This window comes from Rasamsonia emersonii, assembly GCF_000968595.1.
Source record: "Rasamsonia emersonii CBS 393.64 chromosome Unknown ctg1118621760626, whole genome shotgun sequence".
In the NCBI taxonomy this organism is placed as follows: Eukaryota; Fungi; Ascomycota; class Eurotiomycetes; order Eurotiales; family Trichocomaceae; genus Rasamsonia; species Rasamsonia emersonii.
Genome location: NW_013562854.1, coordinates 1 through 19,935, shown reverse-complemented (window position 1 = coordinate 19,935; position 19,935 = coordinate 1). Strand labels below are relative to the sequence as shown.

The 19,935-nt window shown below is 52.0% G+C and overlaps 7 protein-coding genes across 7 annotated transcripts; 3 read left to right on the top strand and 4 right to left on the bottom strand.

Moving 5' to 3' along the window:
* Positions 1 to 463: 463 nt before the first annotated feature.
* T310_7988 (uncharacterized protein) lies at positions 464 to 1,426 on the bottom strand (the record flags this gene model as incomplete). The annotated part of the gene is made up of 1 exon (XM_013469230.1): positions 464 to 1,426. One exon carries the CDS (start codon positions 1,424 to 1,426, stop codon positions 464 to 466), a length of 963 nt encoding a protein of 320 aa, XP_013324684.1.
* A 1,334-nt stretch (positions 1,427 to 2,760) lies between these two features.
* T310_7987 (DNA-directed DNA polymerase) lies at positions 2,761 to 4,726 on the top strand (the record flags this gene model as incomplete). Its single annotated transcript, XM_013469229.1, has 3 exons — positions 2,761 to 2,802; positions 2,885 to 3,172; positions 3,254 to 4,726. The coding sequence occupies 3 exons, from the start codon at positions 2,761 to 2,763 to the stop codon at positions 4,724 to 4,726; spliced, it is 1,803 nt and encodes a 600-aa protein (XP_013324683.1).
* A 1,430-nt stretch (positions 4,727 to 6,156) lies between these two features.
* Positions 6,157 to 8,582, top strand: T310_7986 (ADAM family of metalloprotease ADM-B; the record flags this gene model as incomplete). Its single annotated transcript, XM_013469228.1, has 2 exons — positions 6,157 to 6,226; positions 6,277 to 8,582. 2 exons carry the CDS (start codon positions 6,157 to 6,159, stop codon positions 8,580 to 8,582), a joined length of 2,376 nt encoding a protein of 791 aa, XP_013324682.1.
* Positions 8,583 to 9,704: 1,122 nt separating this feature from the next.
* On the bottom strand, positions 9,705 to 10,889 carry T310_7985 (Cell division control protein Cdc31; the record flags this gene model as incomplete). Its single annotated transcript, XM_013469227.1, has 3 exons — positions 9,705 to 10,199; positions 10,282 to 10,715; positions 10,826 to 10,889. 3 exons carry the CDS (start codon positions 10,887 to 10,889, stop codon positions 9,705 to 9,707), a joined length of 993 nt encoding a protein of 330 aa, XP_013324681.1.
* A 602-nt stretch (positions 10,890 to 11,491) lies between these two features.
* Positions 11,492 to 14,042, bottom strand: T310_7984 (uncharacterized protein; the record flags this gene model as incomplete). Its single annotated transcript, XM_013469226.1, has 2 exons — positions 11,492 to 13,188; positions 13,328 to 14,042. The coding sequence occupies 2 exons, from the start codon at positions 14,040 to 14,042 to the stop codon at positions 11,492 to 11,494; spliced, it is 2,412 nt and encodes an 803-aa protein (XP_013324680.1).
* Positions 14,043 to 15,291: 1,249 nt separating this feature from the next.
* T310_7983 (ATPase the helicase subunit of the Holliday junction resolvase) lies at positions 15,292 to 16,647 on the bottom strand (the record flags this gene model as incomplete). Its single annotated transcript, XM_013469225.1, has 1 exon — positions 15,292 to 16,647. The coding sequence occupies one exon, from the start codon at positions 16,645 to 16,647 to the stop codon at positions 15,292 to 15,294; it is 1,356 nt and encodes a 451-aa protein (XP_013324679.1).
* Positions 16,648 to 17,440: 793 nt separating this feature from the next.
* Positions 17,441 to 19,519, top strand: T310_7982 (Kynurenine--oxoglutarate transaminase; the record flags this gene model as incomplete). The annotated part of the gene is made up of 9 exons (XM_013469224.1): positions 17,441 to 17,639; positions 17,689 to 17,773; positions 17,845 to 17,929; positions 17,982 to 18,217; positions 18,267 to 18,420; positions 18,479 to 18,492; positions 18,548 to 18,977; positions 19,062 to 19,281; positions 19,476 to 19,519. 9 exons carry the CDS (start codon positions 17,441 to 17,443, stop codon positions 19,517 to 19,519), a joined length of 1,467 nt encoding a protein of 488 aa, XP_013324678.1.
* Positions 19,520 to 19,935: the final 416 nt, after the last annotated feature.

Sequence of the window (19,935 nt, the reverse complement as noted above, 5' to 3'; positions counted from 1 at the left end):
GTATATATACACATAGGTGTGTGTATGTGTGTATGTATATATGTACAGTACCCTCCCTGTTGTTTGTTTGACTTGCGACTATATATAATAATGTTACATGTGTACAGTACAGTCCAGTCCAGTAGTATACAGAGTTAACCGAGTAAGTAAGCATGTATGTTTGTATTGCATATTCCGTGTCGAGCCAGCGGCACAGTAAATCAGTAGTCAGTGACTATAAGACATGACTATGACCATGACCATGACCATGCGTATGTAGGTAAAAGAAAGGTATAACAAAAGCTATATACATGAAAATAAAGTGATTAGAAGTAGTAGTAGTACAAAGCAGAGGAATCTGTTCTGCTTAAAAAAAAAGAAAAAAAATTCTGCCCTTCTAGGCATCACCGAGATATCGGATCATGAAGAGAAATCTTCTATGAGTCAACGCTGGAAACTCTTCGAAGGGTGATATCGTTCATCGTCATGGGTCGTGGCGATCATCAGCAGGTTCGCTCTGCGTGGAACTCTTTTCGCCGGTCGTCGAATCTGATTCTAAAGCAAGATCACCCAACGTCCATCGCCATTTGCAGCGCCGTTTCCGACGGCTCTGACGAGGAGTAGTCGGTGTGGACCAGGATGTATAGCTCTCCCCATCCAGACCGTCTCGCAATGCCGCGGCGCGGATCTGTCTCTCGCTCGGGACGGATTTCCTTCTCTTCCTCCGGGACTGCGATTGAGGCGATCTTTCTCCCATCTCTGGTTTGTCTTCCTCCTCATCTTCGCCAGAGGAGCTCTGGTCCTCCGACGCAGGAATAGATGAATCAGATCCATCGTCGGACTCAGATTCCTCCCCCGACTCCGACTCTGAATCGGAAGACAGATCCGAATGCCGTGCGACAAACCGTACCGTCCGGATTTCCTCTTCCAGCGGAAACCGGTAGCTCACTTGCTTCTTGGCCGGGAAATATACATGTCGACTCTCAGGAACACCGCTGGCTGTCATCGACATAGAAGGCCGTCGCAGTGACTTGGCCAGAGGCGAATTGCGGAGGATGCTTCGCACGCCCAGCGGTAACTGGTAAGGCACAGAGTTATCGGATCGAAAACTGAAAGGATATGGAGAGCCATATCGAGAACACTTGTTCGATGGCTTCGTCGGCGACGGGTTTTCCCCCGCGGACAGTGGTCGGGTGATATAGGCGTTGTTAAAGGTGTTGAGGACGGTCGGAGAGGCCGTTTCCTGACCGCATGAGACAGGCAGCGAGGACGTCTGGAGAGACAGTCTGGGGCGTTTGGTGATGCTGGTGTTATGCTTCACTGAGGGAGTGACCGTGGTGGTGGCCATCTGGACTGTTGCTGGTGCGGCGGAGGAAGACTCTCCGTCGGTGCGATGGCGCATGTGAGGTCCTTCCAGGTTCAGATTCATGGGGGAGAGGGCAAGCATGACGAGAGAAACAAAGTTGATGGATGGGCTCGTGGAGACGTTTTATTTCAACGAGATCGAGACGAGATCGAGATCTGCGACAGGGAGCTCCTGCAGGAAGTGGGACTGCTCTCCGCACTGACACCCCGCAGGGGCCAGCGAAACCACAGGCAGACAGATTCTGGTTTCGTCAGCAGCAGAGCTATTAATAGTCTGTCTGTTTTGTACGGAGTATGCCGTGGAGTTGTTTGATCAGCAAGAGGCTGTACCGGTGATCTGTACCCGTCCGGCGTGGAGTCCCGACCACAGGTCCACAGATGAGAACGGTGGAAAGGGAGGGGTAGCCATTCTTATTAGTATTTGAGATCTCTCAGATCATGGCCGTTCTTTTTTTCTTCCCAACACAAGCACTGCGTCAACAGCTAAACTAAGCAACAGCCGGGTTCCGGAAATAGGATCCTGCCATCGAATGGGAGTCGCCGCGCTGACGTTGAGCAAGCGCCAGCCAAGCGCCACCGACAAGGGTGCTCACTCCGACAGGCAAACTCTTTCTGCGATGCTCTGATTCCAGACACTCCACCATCCGGTCGATGTGGCGGGCGGTTGGTTACCTATACAAAGTAACCTCGTGCCAGTGGAGTCGCGGGCGGAGACCGAAAGGGACACGCGGCCAGTTGGGCAACTGGGCGAGGGAATGCGCCCGTAACAATCCTTCGACCCAGACTATGTCTCTCTTGTGCATGCATGGATGCGCATAGAGAGAATAGCAGTGGCAAGTCGGCCAGAACCGGGGAAACGATGTGACGGAGCTGCAGCGGGCGGATGGATCCGGTGGGACAGTCACTCTAAAAAAAGGACGCGAGTCTGGTCTGGCCGATCTAATAATAATCGCTCGTTATCAACCGCTAGTTGGCATTATTGTCCGCCAGAAAACTTTGATTCGATCGATCGGCCAGCCATCAGTAGACGCTCGAGCATTTTGCCACAAACAAGTCGAGAGCTTGACTGGACAGGCAATCGTGTCTCAAGTTCCTAACAAGCAGATGACTTGCTCTGTCACTGTTGCGGGTGCAGTCACGTGCCTTGCTGTACAGCCACAGCACGAGATATGCATGCGCCACAGAGATGTGGCGCGGAACACCCGCTCGAGGATTGCGATGCTGACGAGCTTCATGGGAGAAAAACAGCTCGGTTCCTGCTCTAGTAGAAGTCCAGGCGCGCGTATCCGCCGCTGCCGTCGCACAAGTTCTCTCTGTAGATCATGTACTATTTGGTTCCATTGCATACTCTTTCTAACCTGAATGCTGTGGCTGGGCCAATAGCCTCTTGTCAGCTGGCTCTGCGATCTTCCTGCCATGTCCCTGCGGAGAGACGACAGCCGCGTCATTATCCACTTTGTCAGTCCTCGAGCCAAAAATATCCGTCACCTGCGGGGCATCAAGTGGTGACATGCTGGACTGATTATTGACGAGCCTACAGGACTATGACTGCTTCTACGCGTCCGTCTTCGAGGCAGAGAACCCCGCGCTGAAGTCCCTTCCGCTCGCCGTCCAGCAGAAACAGATCGTCGTGACCTGCAACTATGAGGCCCGACGACGCGGATTGCGGAAACTGCAGCTCATCAAGGAGGCCAAGAAGATCTGCCCGGACGTCGTCATCGTCCTTGGAGAGGATCTGACCAAGTTTCGGGACGCGTCCAAGGGACTCTATGCCTTTCTTCGTTCCTTCCTCTGGGGCGCACGCATCGAGAAGCTTGGCTTTGATGAGGTAGGCCGGGGATTAAGAATGTCAATGAACCTACCTGCTCTCCTGAGATCCAAGATCTGATCAGACACGCCCCATAAATAGGTCTTCCTCGATGTTACCGAGATGATCGACTACAATGTCGATTTACTGAACCAGCACGACCTGGCTCACTCCTTCTTCCACCTAGATAAGCTGGATCCCACCCGGGGCTTCGAATTCGATGCTACCCGGTTCTGTGGCCCTACCTATCCGGCTTCACCTGACGATGCAGCAGTGCTCTCCGATGCTCTGTCCATGCGTCTCATTCTGGGGTCTCACTTGGCTAACCACCTCCGGACTCGACTCGAAGAGGAGCGGGGCTACACTGCCACTGTTGGCGTGTCCACATCAAAGTTACTGGCAAAGCTGGTAGGCAATGTCAACAAGCCGAACAATCAGACAACGCTTATTCCACCTTATGTTGGGGACGGGAGCAATGTCACTCGTTTTCTCGACTCGCATGAGGTTGGCAAAGTCCCGGGTATCGGGTTCAAGCTAGCTCACAAGCTGAGAACACATATTCTGGGCCGCGAACCGAGCTCGGAGCCTTACACAGCACAGCCTCACGAGGATCGGGTCACTGTGCGGGATGTTCGTTTGTCCCCCGGCATGGGGCCTGCCCTATTACACAAGATTCTAGATGGACCAGGTGCGCCCAAAGACATCGGAGTCCGGGTATGGGCTCTGTTAAACGGTGTCGATTCCTCGGAGGTCCAGGAGGCAAGAACCGTGCCCACTCAGATTAGCATTGAGGACTCTTACCGGGGACTAGACCATTTTGATGCAGTGAAAAAAGAGCTCCGATCCCTGGCTGTCAGTCTAATCCGTCGGATGCGAGTCGATCTGACCGAGGAAGATCCCGAAGATGTGCCAGCTACTGAGATGGAGGGGCTGCAGAGAGCCCGAAAGGTGCGCTGGCTGGCCCATCCACGCACCCTTCGGCTCTCTACGCGCCGTCGAGCGCCGTCGAATCCGGATGGCTCGCGTGATCACAGCTTCAATCGGGTCTCCCGCTCCGGCCCTGCTCCGTCATTCATCTTCAATCTGGAAGATAGCGTTGAGGCTGTTGCGAATCGGCTTGTCGATGAAAGCCTGCTCTCTATGTTCCGCAAGCTCCACCCCGAGAAATCGTTTAGGGACCTGGGCTTGATCAACGTCGCCGTGACGAACATGGTCGAGAGTGCTGGGGAGCAAAAGCAGAGCAGTGGGCGGGACATTAGTAAGATGTTGAGGCAACAGGAATCGGTTCTGAAGGACTGGAGGGCATCAGAGCCCAGCTCTTCATCTGTGCAGTTGGGGGGTTCTCAGCTCTCCCAAGAAGCGACTACCAACATGCCAAGTTCGGCTCCACCCCGTGACACCCTTGGACAACAGCAGGAGATGAATGATTCTTCCGTTGTTGATGTCGAGGATGCCACGTGGGAGGACAGTGAGGACGAGGAACTCATCTCCAACTACCGGTGTGATAAGTGCGGTGTGTTCATCCCGCATTTCGCACTCTCTGCTCATGCTCAATATCACGAGGCTCCTGATTGAACTCCTATACCGACAAGGATATCAATGCATCCAAAGAGTGTGGCGCAGCAGTCGACCGTGACTTGACCCCAGGTGATATCCTGGGTTTTCTCCCCGTGCAGGATTTGCTGCCCCGATTTCAGCCCGGCAGAGACTCCGTCCAACGCCGGCAGAGAGTGGGACCAGGAGATATACTGTCCACTTCTAACCCTTTTACCAGCTGTGCATAGTCGATCAATCTCCAAAGTCGTCAGAAGCGAGGCTTCTGGCGAGGTTTCTCTCCCCGATGAAGTTTATGACGTAGTTCCAAACACTACATGTAATGAGGCGATGGACTGCTGTAGACAAATTAACAACACGCCTTTTAGGATGTGTAAATCCTTCACTTTTTCACGGCTAGAAACACGATACACAGTACGGAGTATTCCGTATACCACACCAAGGACATTCTTAATGACATGCATAATAATAATCATGGGATCGGCTAGTCTTTACGCGTTTGGCCGGTTTTGGTTAATGCTAGACGGGCGGAGAGTAGGTGATAAGCGATCATATCCACTATCTGGGCGCTAACTTGAGATCTTTAAGATTACTCCGTAGTTAACTTACGTGAGATGGATATGCTTGATTGAATAGAAAATCAAATACGCTGGTAGAGCATTATTAATCATCACAGCGAACACTTGTGGTTGTTGTAACAACGGAGGCCTGAGGCTTGGCAGGCTGGCCTCGCATCGCAGCGACTGCCGCGGAGACTCTTGGCTGCGTCGAGCATCTCCGTACCACCACCCTCTGTCCTTCTCCTTCCATCGCTATCTCCTTCCTCTCTTTCCCCATTAATAATATTCGCCAGTGTTCCTCCTTCTTCGCTCATTTACTCACGCTTGGCACCGCTGGGGGTTGCCAATTGGACTCTGCGCGTTGTGCATCTGCCTCCTCCACGCGATTCTGCCAAGCCTGCTGCGCCCCAGAGGATAAGCGCCTACATAGGTAGGCTGCCACGATCGATTGATAATCATTCTCGACGCCCAATCTTCCCGGCTACATCCTTCCCGGCTTGCTGAAATGCGACCAGAGACTTGATACTATTATACAACGTGAGAGAGAGCGAAGCTGTGTTGTACGGGAGAAGCGGGGAGGATAAGCCGCGATACGGTTCGTCGCCCGGAGGACTTTGGGCAACAACAATTGCGATCCCTCTCGCTGTCTGATTGAGACCGTTCCGTACACGCTCTGTGCGAGTTCGAAGCGTGCAATCACTTCTTGAGCATTACCACCGTTTCAGGTTTTGGATACTTGCTTGTGTCTTGCCGGAGAGAGTGATATCCTCCTGCATTACATGGGAGTCTCGGTTCCTAGAAAGGTGGTGCAGAGCTGATTTGAAGATTTATTTATTGGATATTTCACCACAATACATAGCCTGCTCCGTCCGTTGACGGACTTCTGTGAGGATGAAGTTTTTTCGCAGTTGGGTCCCCCTGCTGCTCAGTGCAGTCTCCTTCCTCACTGATAATGTGAACGGTATGTGGGCGTATCACTAGTTCTTTTTCATATCTGTCTAACGAGTGCAGCGCGATCCCGGGCTCCTGATCCTATCACCTACGTCTCTGAACTAGAAAACCCCGTCATCCACACTCCTTCCCATCGGGTCACTTCCGTGTCGCATTTCGATGTCACATTCACTCTCCATAAGAACGCACAGCGATTGAAATTGGCCCTCGAACCGAATCCTGACATTATCGCGGATGATGCCCACGTTCAGTACCTGGATGCTGACGGGAATGTGAAACACACTGAATACATCGATCGGTTGGCGCACAGAGTCTTCAAGGGATCGACATGGATCGAAGAATCCCCTGGCATCTGGTCGCGAGTCGGCTGGGCGAGAATCTATGTTAAGAGGGACGGGCCCAAGCCGTTATTCGAGGGTGCTTTCAGTGTCATGCACGACCAGCACCACGTGAAACTCCGTTCGAGCTACATGAAAACGAGACGGGCGTCCGATGTCGATCTGGAAGACAAAGATGACGACTATATGGTCGTCTATCGTGACTCCGACATGGTCCCCCGGGATCTTTCAGAACTCAAACGATCCTTGTCCTCGTCTCCATCGTGTCATGCGGACGAACTGAGCTTCAACTCAGATCCGAACCATCCCGTTTTTCGAGGGCTGTCGGAGCAGTCGCATGCGAATTGGGGCGCCATGTCTGTCAATCAACTCCTTGGTCTTACCCGACGGCAGTCAGACATCAGTGGGACCGGTGGAAACGCTGGCGGTGTGAACTTGCAGTCGAACATCGGTAATACAGCAGGATGTCCCAAAACCAAGAAGGTTGCTTTGATTGGGGTGGCAACCGACTGTTCGTTCACTGCCGGATACAACTCAACTGAAGATGCTCGAGGGAATATTATTACCATGGTTAACACGGCGTCAGATCTCTACGAGCGCACCTTCAACATCTCAATTGGGCTGCGGAATCTAACAGTCAGTGACAAGAACTGTCCCAGTCCAGCCCCGGAATCCGCGCCCTGGAATATGGACTGCAATAGCGGAAACATGACGACCAGATTAGATCTCTTTTCGTCATGGCGCAGCTCGAGGGACGACTCGAACGCCTACTGGACTTTGATGACTGGCTGTCAGTCGGACGATGAAGTGGGTGTGTCGTGGTTGGGCCAGCTTTGTGTTATTGGATCTGGCAACAACACAGTTTCAGGAGCCAACGTGGTGGCGCGCACCCCGACCGAGTGGCAGGTGTTTGCACACGAATCGGGCCATACCTTTGGCGCCGTGCATGACTGCGACTCCCAGACCTGCGCACAGGGGCTCGAGACGACCTCCCAGTGCTGTCCGCTTTCGTCGACAACGTGTGATGCGGACGCAAAATACATCATGAATCCCGTCACGGGACAGCAGCAGACCCAGTTCTCACAATGTACAGTCGGAAACATCTGCTCCGCCTTGGGTCGCAACAGTGTCAATTCCAGCTGTCTCGTTGACAACCGTGGGGTGGTCACCATCACCGGCAGTCAATGCGGCAATGGAATCGTCGAAAGCGGAGAAGAATGCGACTGTGGAGGAGTAGAAGGCTGTGGGAACAACCCCTGTTGTGACGCACAAACGTGCAAGTTCAAGAACGGCGCAGTCTGCGACGACTCCAACGAGAACTGCTGCGTAAACTGTCAGTTTGCCCCGAGCAGCACTGTCTGCCGCCCTAGCACGGGACCTTGTGACCTGGAAGAGAAATGTACGGGGACCTCTGGCGTGTGTCCTCCAGACCAGTTCGTCCCCGACGGTCAGAGCTGCGGCAACTCGTCGGCGGGTCTTACTTGCGCCAGCGGCCAGTGCACCAGTCGCGACCTGCAGTGTCGGCAGGTGATGGGCAGCGTGTTGGATACCAACGACACCTACGCCTGCGACAGCAGCTCCTGTACTCTGTTGTGCGCGTCGTCCAAGCTCCCGATGAACACGTGCGGCTCGTTGAATCAGAATTTCCTGGATGGGACGCCGTGCATCGGTGGCGGACATTGCGTCAACGGCCAATGCGTGGGTTCCAGTGTTGGCGGCGAAATCAAGTCCTGGGTCGACGACCACAAGCCGTTGGTGATCGGACTGGCCGCGGGATTGGGCGGGCTTTTGGTGCTGATGATTCTGAGTGGCATCATCTCAGCCATCCGCCGGCGGCGGTTTGCCAAACCGGTACCTCCCGGCGCAGGTCCGTATCGGCGGAGAGGAGGATATACTGGCCTGCAACAGCAGGGATACTGGCCATCGAACACTGGGTACTATGGAGCACCACCACCTGCATACGCTCCACCGACATATGAGCAGTCGATGGGGAACCGGGGCCGTATGCCATCTATGCGATATGCATGATTATTACAGATTTTTTTTTGGAATAATGCGCCTGTCTTTTCTTGTCCTCTCTCTGACTCTTTTTTCTTTCCTTTTTCCTTTTTTTTTCTTTTGTCATCATGAGTTTTGTCTTAGTATCACGATGCTATACTTGTAGATAGATAACGTCTCGGTTGGGTGTAGGCAGGCTGGACGGCTGGCAGGCTGGTAGGTAGGCATAGGCATAGGCATAGGCAGGTTAATGTTATAGGGAGGTATTATATTTTATTATAGTTATAGGCACTGGAATCCTTTCCTTTCTGTTCTTCTAATTCTATAATTAAGGGAAGTAGTCTCGTGTTTTTGAATCGGATGAACTGGGTGGTTAGTAGGTAGGTAGGTAGGTACCTGTTTTACCGAGAACCACTGAGATAGGACAGAGAAAAGAGACTGTCATGATTGCCATTTCATTTCATTCATTCCATTCCATTCCATTATTCCATTCCGAGTCAGTCAGTAGCCAGTCAGTAGCCAGTAGTCAGTCAGTCCATCAATAAATAAAATCACAGAAGCACGACAGACACATAGGCACAGACAGGAGAAACAGCATAGGCCAAAAGAAAAGGAGAAGGGAAAAAAAATACAAAAACGAGAAATAGCTACCTAGATACATATTCATGCATGCATGTATGTATGCATTATCCATTCATCCATCGCCCCCTCCAGTCAGTCCGACAGTCCGACAGTCCAAACAAACAACATCCCTTTGAATAGCAGGCAAGTGACCAGTAAAATAAACAGATAGCAGATCGCGGATAACAGACGACAGATGGCCAAATTTGGGAGCACAGACCAAAAAAAAAAGACCAACACCAATGAGGACTCCCCCTGGAAGCTCACAAGGAAGACATAAAAAGAAAAACAACTCCGTATGTGCTGCTCGCTCGCTTGGACTTATCGATCGATCAATCCGTTTCCAAATGAACAGGAACTCCGAAGAAAGATGGAACCTGAACTTTGAGGACGCCCCCAGAAATAAATAATGAACAAACGATATAGTTGAAACTTTGGAGGCCAGAAAAAAAAGGATTTCCACAAACTCCAGGTCTGAAATCGAAAAAGCTAAAGCGTAGCAAGAAGTCGACAACGGCGAAAAAAAAAGTATCACTGCCAACAGATGCTCACGAAACCTTCTCGCGTAACTCCTCCTACGCCCTCAAGATCGAATTCTTCAATCATCGCCCTCAGCTCCTCCTCCTCTAGCCCTGTCTCGCCCAGCTCGCGCGCCACACGTCGCAGATCCTCCAGATCGATGTAGCCCTTCCCGCCTTCGTCGAAGAGCTCGAACGCACGCAGGATCTCCTCTCGGGGATCCCGCTCCAGGATCTTGTGCGCGGTGATGGTCTGGAATGCGGAGAGCGGCATGAGGAGGGACGATGGATGGGGCGGGTTGTTGGCGTTGTTGTTCGCTTTCGAGGCCTGCGGGTGCTGCTGTGACGATTGCTGCGATTGCTGCTGGACCTGGGGCCGTGGCACACCGTATGTCGTGAGAAGAGAGATCAATTCCTGCTTGGGAAGCGTAAACCCGAGGGCGCGCAATGCAACTCGAAGCTCATGGTAATCGAGATGACGGTCCCGGTCGAGGTCGAAGAGTGTGAACTGGTGACGTGAGCTTTCGTTAGCATGTCGAAGATCAAGTCACAGGTTTCACCAGTATTGCAAAGTCTGGAGATATCCTTACAGCCTCATTGATCTCTTCCCGCTGCTCCTCTGTCAGTCGATTCAACGGATTGGACGCGTCCTGCGAAGACATATGGCTCTGCGAGTGCGCCGGCGGCGGCGGAGGCTGCTGCTGCTGCGCCGACTTTCCAGCGTCATTGCCGAAGTCGCCCGTTCCAGGAGTCTGCGCCCCGAGTCCACGATGCCGCGAAAAGGCAGATGCGCTGAAAGGAAGTGGATTGAGTGATCGGTCGGGAAGTTTGCCGCTGGCGTATGCGGACCGCGAACCGAACGGAGGGTGTGCAGACGAAGCCATGGTTGTTGTTGCGATGGAATGCCAGGGTACAGACGAGATTTGAGTTAGGAAGTCGTGGAGATGAGGACGACTTCGAGGGTTCGAGAAAGGGTATAAAGACGATCCACCCTCGACGGAGGGGCAGCGCGCAGGGAGGGGTTCTTTGTATGTAATATATGTATGCACAATACTGGGCAGGGCAGAGGTTCATTCACTCCGCTGGTTGTGGAAGGGACGACGCGGGTAACGCGAAGAACGGGCGGGCACTTACGGAGTACCGCCGCCCGCACCAGCGCTAGGCGGGAGCCATGCTGGCAGTGGCAACACCCTGTCATGATATGTTGTTTCATCAGGCAATCCTGCTACTTGTGATTCGTAATGTCGTGTCTGGTAATTCCAAAATTCTTTAATAGAATGACTTCCAATTGTGCTTTTTCCACTGACAGTCATTACCACATGAGCACACTGACCTCGAGTGTGACTGCCCAACTACCCAACTCTCCAGTATGTCATAGTCCAAAAGCAATACATGGAATAATAATCTCATGGAATAATCAATTCGAAAAGGCGTAGAAATAAAATAGAATAAGAGACAAAGAGATAAGCAACATAAGAGCCGCATTCCAAGAATCTTGTCCCAAATCGTCTCCTATCTAGCATCGAAACCATATTCGGGTATCAAAAATTCGGTAGCTTGCCCAAGTTTTATAAGCCGCGTCTGGGGTATCACCACAACCGGAAAGCAGATCGCATCAATATACAACTTTTAACTGTCCAAAATAATCCTAAAATGACCACGGAGGATTCACAGTTCCGGTATACCACGCACGAGGTCAGAATTGCGATCGAGGGAAACAGGGAATCAGAGACCGCAGTTGTTAGTGAGACCGGTAACGCATCCACAAGGGGTATCAAATCGTGCACATCATGAATGTTGTCAGGCAAAAACAAAACTGGAGAACGAATCTAAGTCTAATGGCTTATCATCAACAAGAGGGTCGTGGTGAGTACTCGCATAGGCGGTGTCGCTGGCATGATCAGTAGCATCTAGAGTTTCCGCTCCGCCTTGCTGATGAGGCTTATTTCCAATTTGCGGTCCAGGAGACAGACTGTCAGTTTGCGTCGATGTGAGTCTAGAAGTCACGGAATACTGATCGTAATCGGTCCAATAATCAAAGAGGGCATCATCCTCAGTTGTCTGCCTGTCCGAGGTTGCGCCATCATTGCCCATGAGGACTTGTCGTTCATCCAAGGGAGACCATGAGACGTCCTGATCCGTGACAGCTTGGCGGCCCACTGCAGGCAAGCATCGGGAGTAGCTCGCTGGCGGGCAAGGCACCTGTCCCGCAGAAGCCTTACGAATCATATCGATATCGAACTGTTCGTTGAAGAGGTCGCCCATCTCATACTGCGGCTGATCATATGCCATTTCTTGTCGAGAGGCCGTCGTGGAAGTGGGCCCCTGGGTTTTTGAGTAACTGGCCCAAAGAGCGATGTCATACCCGCCTTCCAGAACGGGAAGTTTAGGAACAATCGAGGATAGACAGTTATCTACCTTGGACTCATTCAGTAGCTCACTGCCAGAACCCTGAGACGGCGGCACCCTGGTCAGCAGATAACGGATTCGTGATCGGATAGCATCCAAATGCGATCCAATATTATCAAAATCGAATATTTTGGAGACGAGTCCACCTGACTCCAAGTTGCTGATAAGGCCGACTATCACTTCGTGATAGATACCAATCGCAAGCCAGAGTGGGTTCACACGCCGGGTTTCTGCTGCATCTTCTGTACTGGTGTTTTGCCGACGAAGTTCCTCACCACGAATTCTTTTCCAGAGATCCAAGCAAAAGTCGGCAGATGTCTCACCAAGGGTTATCGCAAGAAGAGTCAAGACAAAGAACACGGTGGTTTGCGCGACTCCCATATTCGCCGGCGAAACATACACACGTGAACCCAATAGCGTTACAATGGTTGCGAATAATTTCAACATTTCGACCGCATTCTTGACAATACGGGATTCCGCGGGGTCAATAACCAGATAGTTGAGTTCTGGTACTTTGATGTCTGCCAGCAAGCGAGTAATCCACCTCTCTTTCAGACTGTTGCCTTTAGTGCCATCAACAGGCCATTTCAGTTCGGAGATATTAGCGGCCAGGAGATTGGGAGATCCATGAACGCCTCGTCGGAAATCCGCAACGATTTGAGTGACGAAAGGCTGCTGAGACCATGTGTTCTTTAGATGACTCAGTACCTCATACGCGCGCTGGAAGGTACGGTCTTTGGAAACCTTCTGAAGATTCTCCGGCTTCTCGAGTACAGGGATGAACAGCCATAGTTGTGAATAGCCACGAAAACATACTCGACCATTCGCGGTGCACTGGGCACAAATCTGTTCAGAGTCGCATCCCTTTTTGTTCTTATAACACCAGACACAGGCACCACCACACTCTTTCAAAAGGCGGTTATCCTCCTTTTGCTTTTTCGCTTCTTCATTTGTTTTCCGTTTCTTATACGGACGAGGGGAAGGATTTTTGGGGTTCTCAAAAACAATTTTGATATCTGGCGCTTCAAGTCGAGTGAATTGATCGGTATCGGAAATGGTTAATGATGGTGATGCACTTTGAATTTGACCTAGGGATTATGATTTAATGTCAGTCGGGGTTGTCTCCTTTCTGAACCACACATACACACGGATTTCCTTTTCTACAAAGAAAAGGGGGGAAAAAAAGGCGAGAGAATACAAGGAGAAAAAATAAACACAGAACCCCACCTTGTGTCTGCTGGGGTAGCAAGGCCCCTGAATCGGCAACATGTGCATGTGGCATTTGCAAGACCATTTCTGAATGACCCTGCCCTGTACTAGCTGCTACAGGCCTGACCGTATACCGAAACTGAATGTGTCGAGAGTAATTGATGGTGAGATGATGGGGATTCGGAGAGGCAGCAGCCAGGCCAGCGGGCGGCCCAGTAGGGTCAACGTTCAATCTAAGATTAAAGGAGGGAGCAACATCTCGAGAGTAGACAGGCGAATTGAGGCTCAGACTCCGAGTAGGATTATAGGGACCTGGGAAATGAGCGCCACCAGGAGCATCAACTTGGTGTGGATGGTTGCCGAGCCCGTAACTAGCAGGATTATTTGCCAACTGCACGAATGGGTTGGGAGAGGCCAAAGTTGAAAAGGAAGGGCTTGTTGGAGACATATTGCTCGGCAATTCAGAGGTCGGAAGCTGCTGTGGATGAACAATGATCAGTAAGCATACACCATAGATCAAGAGTGGAATGAGCAAGAAGTAGAAGAAAAGGGAGCTTGGAGCATAGGGAACGGTGTCCGTGAAACTTACAACACCAGACCACATGAGGTGAACCGAAGGCGGCAGCTTCCTCCCTCGTGAGCCATAGGTGGCAGCTGGTGAGGGAACAGAAGAAGAATGAGCGACTGTGGAGGGTTCATAGACAAAATGGTTGGAAAACACATTTGGGTCCATGGTCCAGACAGCACAAAGAACAGAAGTGAGAAACAGCAGGCTAAGAGGAGAAAGTTACATTGCAGACACAGGGCACAATGTAGGTGGCGGGCTAATGAGAGGGAAGGAAGAATGAACACAGGACAATAATAGTTTGGCTATCAATATGAAGAAGGGATCGCGATGGAAAGCAGGAAAATGCGAAGGCAGCGAAATCCGGGGTGGGCAAAAAAAAAGGTTGAACCAGAAAGGTGTTGTCAGTGGGTGAGGGCGAACTGGTGGTGTATCCGGGGCAAAGGTTAGGGCTCACTGGGCTGCGAAGTCCATGGACAAGGCAGCCAGCAGACCACAATAGAGACGAAGCTAAAAAGAAACCCACCGGGGAGGACAGCGGTATTTAAGCAAAGGAGACAATAAGAAGCAGAAAGGAAAAGGGACGGACATTTGCGACTGGCCAGCGAGGGTGCTGGTTCGAGCAGAGTGAGGCGGAGAGCTCTCGACTGCTGACCGCCCTGAGGCTGATTTGCCTTTGGCAGACGGCCTCCGACACAGATCCGGTTAGACTGCCATGATGGAGGGATGGTGATTGGATCGAAATCGCATTGAAAAAGGCGGTGGCATACATATGTCCGGCAGAAAAAGTGTTTACCCCCGCGTTTTCCCCAGGTCAGTCGGCAGTGATAGGAACGAAGAATGGCGACAGGAGCGATTGCGAGTGAAAAGATCCATTTCAAAGAATAGTACAGATCTACTGGGGATGGCTGGAAGTGTTCTAAAGGCAAGTTCACCACAGGGAAAGGGAAAGACCCAAAGACCCGTCCGTTCCACCCAAGATGCCGTGCAGCTTCAACTGTCATGGGGAGCCAGCCATACAAAACCGCCAATGGTTGATAGGAAATCCAGGATCAGAGAATTCGCATCACAGCACATGCAACCACAGAGATGAGCTCAGGTCTGCTCGACTAAATACCCTGTCACACAAATGGTGGCTGTTCCTGTCTGTACGGAGTAATTAGGCAACCACTGCAGCACGTGACTGCTGGTCCAGCGGATCGATACCTGTCTAGGCAGGTAACTAAGACAGCCTGGAGCTGAGGTATTATATAGACATCACTGTGACTGAATGGGCCTGTGGTTCATGAGGGGCCTACCCAATGGCCTTCTCATGAGCCTTAACCACACAAGACTTCATTTGCAGATATCCAATCCCTTGCAATGCAGCGATAGGGAATATATTGATCTCGTGATGAGCGATTTGAGTGAGAAATGCTCATCCCTGCTGGGTAAACAGGTCCGGGTCCACCTGCTGCCCCAGATCGTGGTCCTCGAGGAAGCGTCGTCCACGCAACTTCTCCGGCAAGTATTCCTGGGCTACCTTTCCGTCCACATAGTTGGGGTTGTATTTGTACTCCTTGCCATACCCTAGCTCCTTCATCAGCCGCGTTGGAGCGTTCCTCAGGTGATAGGGGATAGGCAGGCCGGCAACTCCAGGCTCTTCCAACGCCGCAAAAACGTTGTTCAACCCCCGATAGGATCGCGTACTCTTCTTCGCCAGGGCCATGGCAACGGTGGCATGAGCAAGATTGATGCGGGCCTCAGGGAGTCCAATCTTTTCAACGGCGCTGTGGGTGGAGACGGCCAGCGTCAGCATGCTGTTGTCCGCCAAGCCAATATCTTCGGATGCCACCACGATCAGACGGCGCGCGATAAACAGAGGATCCTCCCCGGACTGGATCATCCGACCCAGATAGTAGAGGGCGGCATCTGGATCGCTGCCTCGGATCGACTTGTGGAACGCTGAGATGGTGTCGTAGTGCTGATCGCCGGCCCGGTCATAGACCAACGTCCTAGTCAACGATTTCTTCAAGTCCTCCTTGGTCATTCCGGGGCGCGTCGACAGGTCCATGGCCAGTTCCAGAAGGTTAAGCGCGGTCCTTGCGTCCCCGTCGGCAAACGTGGCCAGGTACCGAATCAGTTCCTGGTCGACCAGTTCTGAGGGGGAATAATTGGGTCCCTCGACCTCCAGGGCCCGGTTCAGGATTGAGACAATGTCATCATCTGTGAGCTTCGACAATGTGAAGGTCCTGCACCGCGACAGCAGGGCGCTCTGGACCTTGAATGACGGGTTTTCCGTCGTAGCGCCAATGAGCGTGATGGTGCCACTCTCCACAGGCCCCAGAAAGACATCCTGCTGGGACTTGGAAAATCGGTGGATCTCATCGCAGAAGACAATCGTCTTGCGCCCGGTTAGGCTCAGCTCGCTTCGTGCTTCCGAGAAGATCTTTTTGCACTCCGCAACCCCGGTGCTGGTGCTGTTGATCTCGATAAACCGGCTGCCCACCATCGAGGCAATGACTCTGGCAATTGTCGTTTTTCCCGTGCCTGCTCCGCCCCACAGGATCATACTGGGGACTCGGTCCTGCTCAATCAGACCGCGGAGGACGCCATTGGGACCGACGAGCTCTTGACCACAGATCTCATCGAGGGTTTTGGGGCGCATGCGTTCCGCCAACGGAGCAGCTTTCTCCAACGCGCTGGTCTTTGGTCTTTTTGCTGGGCCATCTGCTTCTGCGGTAGCCGTCGATGGTTCTGATCGTTTTCGCTTTGGTGTCTGAGGTAACGTCATGATGGGTCTGCGTCGAGGATCTCCTTAGAGGGCTCTCGTGGGACGGAGTCGTGGAAACGGCAGGCTGGGCCGACGCCTTCCGGGCAGAGGACGGTTGAAAGAAGCTCGTTACGAGGGGGCTTTTCTGGGAAGACGAAGGATCGCCTTGGCTGGAGCCGGGCTCGTCGACGAAACTCTGGCAATCGGAATCGATGTGGGCATTGATGTTGATCTCTTTGACGTTCTTCCCACAGATGGGGCACGAGACCATGTTGGGACCGTGTCCGTGTGCAGGAACGATGGCTGGTCAATCCAAAACAGAATTTTTCAATGAATTGCAGTAAATATAATCGACTATGCTCTGTGCTGATCGATATACCTCTGTTGGTGAACGACCACGAGACGCGTCTTCCAAAAATAATTAGAGCGCGCGCGGACTCGTCTCGGCCTTCGGGATGACGCAAATTGCATGCCTGATGTTAGCCTTATTTTCCAGGCAGAAACTGTCGTAATCGTTCCTGGAGACATGATTGAAGCCTTGACATCGGGATTATCGAGTCTGTTTTTCTCACTAGGCAATTAACAGTAAGGCCAGACATCTCCAGCGCCTCCTGCAGCGGTGCTGGTGGAGCTGCTTAGCATCAAGCACGCAATCGCATCCAGCCTTTCGCCAGCCAATTGCCGGCCCTGTTTTCCAGAGAACCATCTCCCCGCTGGCAGCCTCGAGGTCTCCGGGATCGGATTGCCTCCATTCGACTCAATTGAGCGTCCAGAATCACCAGCGCCAGCAGGCGTCCTGCCCTTGCTGCTCTCCATGTTTGCCTGCTCGAAGCAGCGCTTTTCATCAGCATTCGTCGCGCTCAAGAAGGCTCCGTGTCTAGGTTCCCCCGCAACCTTATCGGTCTCGTCCCCCGCGTTCCCATCGGTGGTCTTCGCGCAATGTCCGCCACCGCTGCCCGTGCAGACCCTTTTCGGCCTGCGAAGAGGGTCGCAGGCCAACGACAAGATGTCTGGTTCGTGCAGGCTCTCCAAATGGTTCTGAAGGAATGAACTGCTGATCAGTTCCATTGCGTCTCAGGTCTATCGTCAATGAAGCCGCAGCCGCATCGCCAGTCCAGCCGATTGTGAATATGGGACAAGGGTTTTTGTGAGTATGCGGCCGCATCGATTAAATTAGAGCATGGTAAGGAGCGGACTAACTGTTGTCGTTTTCAACAGTGGCTATAACCCTCCACAATTTGCCATCGATGCTGCGAAAGAGGCTCTCGACAAGGTGGAATGCAACCAGTATTCGCCAACCAAGGTACGGAGCCCTCGTCTGCTTGGAGAATGGGCTTGATCTCATCGTCATGCAGGGTCGGCCACGCCTGAAGAAGGCCATTGCGGACGCCTATTCTGCGTCTTTCGGTCGGAAGCTCGACCCGGACACGGAAGTTACCATCACCACCGGCGCAAATGAAGGTTGGTTGGAGATCGCGGTTCCGAATAAGTTAGACGCTCGAGCTGACCAGCGAACAGGAATGCTTTGTGCATTCATGGCCTTCGTAGAACCTGGCGACGAAGTCATCGTCTTCGAGCCTTTCTTTGACCAGTCAGTGTCTGCCAGTGTTGGAGTGAGGGACGGAGTTGACGGCTAGCAGGTATATCAGCAACATCGAGATGCCCGGTGGTACGATCCGATATGTTCCGCTACACCCGCCCAAGGACGGCGCTACCAGAACGTCGTCCGCTGCTGAATGGACCATTGACTTTGACCAACTGGAGAAGACGATCAACCCCAAGACGAGGATGATTGTGAGTGGACACACTAGTCACGTCCAAGAGATTCTCTGCGGAAGCTGACCGTCAACAGGTGCTCAACTCACCGTAAGCATCTGTCTTTCCATTTGGGGATTATGCTGTGATGTGCAGTGTCTAATAGTCGCAGCCACAACCCTGTGGGCAAGGTATTCTCTCGCGAGGAGCTCGAACGCATTGGCGCTCTGGCTGTGAAGCACAACCTGATCATCCTGTCCGACGAAGTCTACGACCGTCTCTATTATGTTCCATTCACCCGCATTGCGACTCTATCCCCTGAGCTGTATGAGCGTACTCTGACGGTCGGCTCTGCGGGCAAGGCCTTCTATGCAACGGGTTGGCGAGTGGGCTACCTGATCGGACCGCCCCATCTGATCAAGTATGTTGCAGCTGCCCACACGCGAATCTGCTACAGCAGCGTGTCCCCGCTTCAGGAGGCCTCCGCAGTGGCATTTGAGAAGGCCGACGCGGTTGGATTCTGGGACCAGAGCAGGACGGAAATGAGGCAGAAGGTGGAGCGGTTCTGCAAGGTGTTTGATGAGCTTGAAATTCCCGTAAGTTTTGTCATTCCCACATTATCTCTATCTCTTATAGTCTTTTTGTTTGTTCGGCCTGACCGGTCTCTTTTCAATCTGCAGTACTCTGATCCGGAAGGCGGTTACTTTGTCCTCGCCAACATGTCATCCGTCAAGCTGCCCGAAAACTACCCGTTTCCTCCACACGTGGCGAGCCGCCCCCGCGATTTCAAACTGTCCTGGTTCCTGATCAAGGAGGTCGGTGTGGCCGCTATCCCGCCGACGGAATTCTACACGGACGAGAACGCCCACATTGCGGAGGACTACCTTCGGTTCGCGGTGTGTAAGAACGATGACGTGCTCGAATTAGCCAAGGAGCGGCTCCGAGGGTTGAGGAAGTACATTGTGCGGTAGATAGAATCTAGAATCACAGGGGGCAAGGGCAGACTTTGCTTGATGTCACACTACCTTTGTCCCATGAAACAGAAACCAGGATTTAAAAAAGAATTGAATAGATAAATTTTTGACTTTATATAGATGAATGTATTCCTCCCGTTAGTCCTGTCGACGAAACGAAATGAAACGATACAGCATTGGAAATTCCTCTCTCTTTTTTTCCCCTTTCATCTTTTTCTTTTCATAGTGATTTGCATAAAGTAGTCTACTGTACATCGTCATCATAACATCGTAAAGTCATCGTAATCGTACAAGACAAATAAAATAAATACATGCTTGTTTTTTTTTCGTCCCTCATTGCCTGTTGCTCATTGCCAATGCTCAAAAACTCCATCCTGCCATGCAGTTCGTTGAACGCCGATTCCAATGCTAGTCTTCGTCCCATGCTCTGTTCCCAACGCCAGTGCCATGCAACAATCCTTAACGCAGATAGGAAATAAAAAAGCAGCCCCAACAATGCAAAAACATAAAAAAAAATCCAAACAGCGACCCAACACCCAAAAAAAGAAACAAAGACAAGCACAGGCAGTTCCACTCTAAC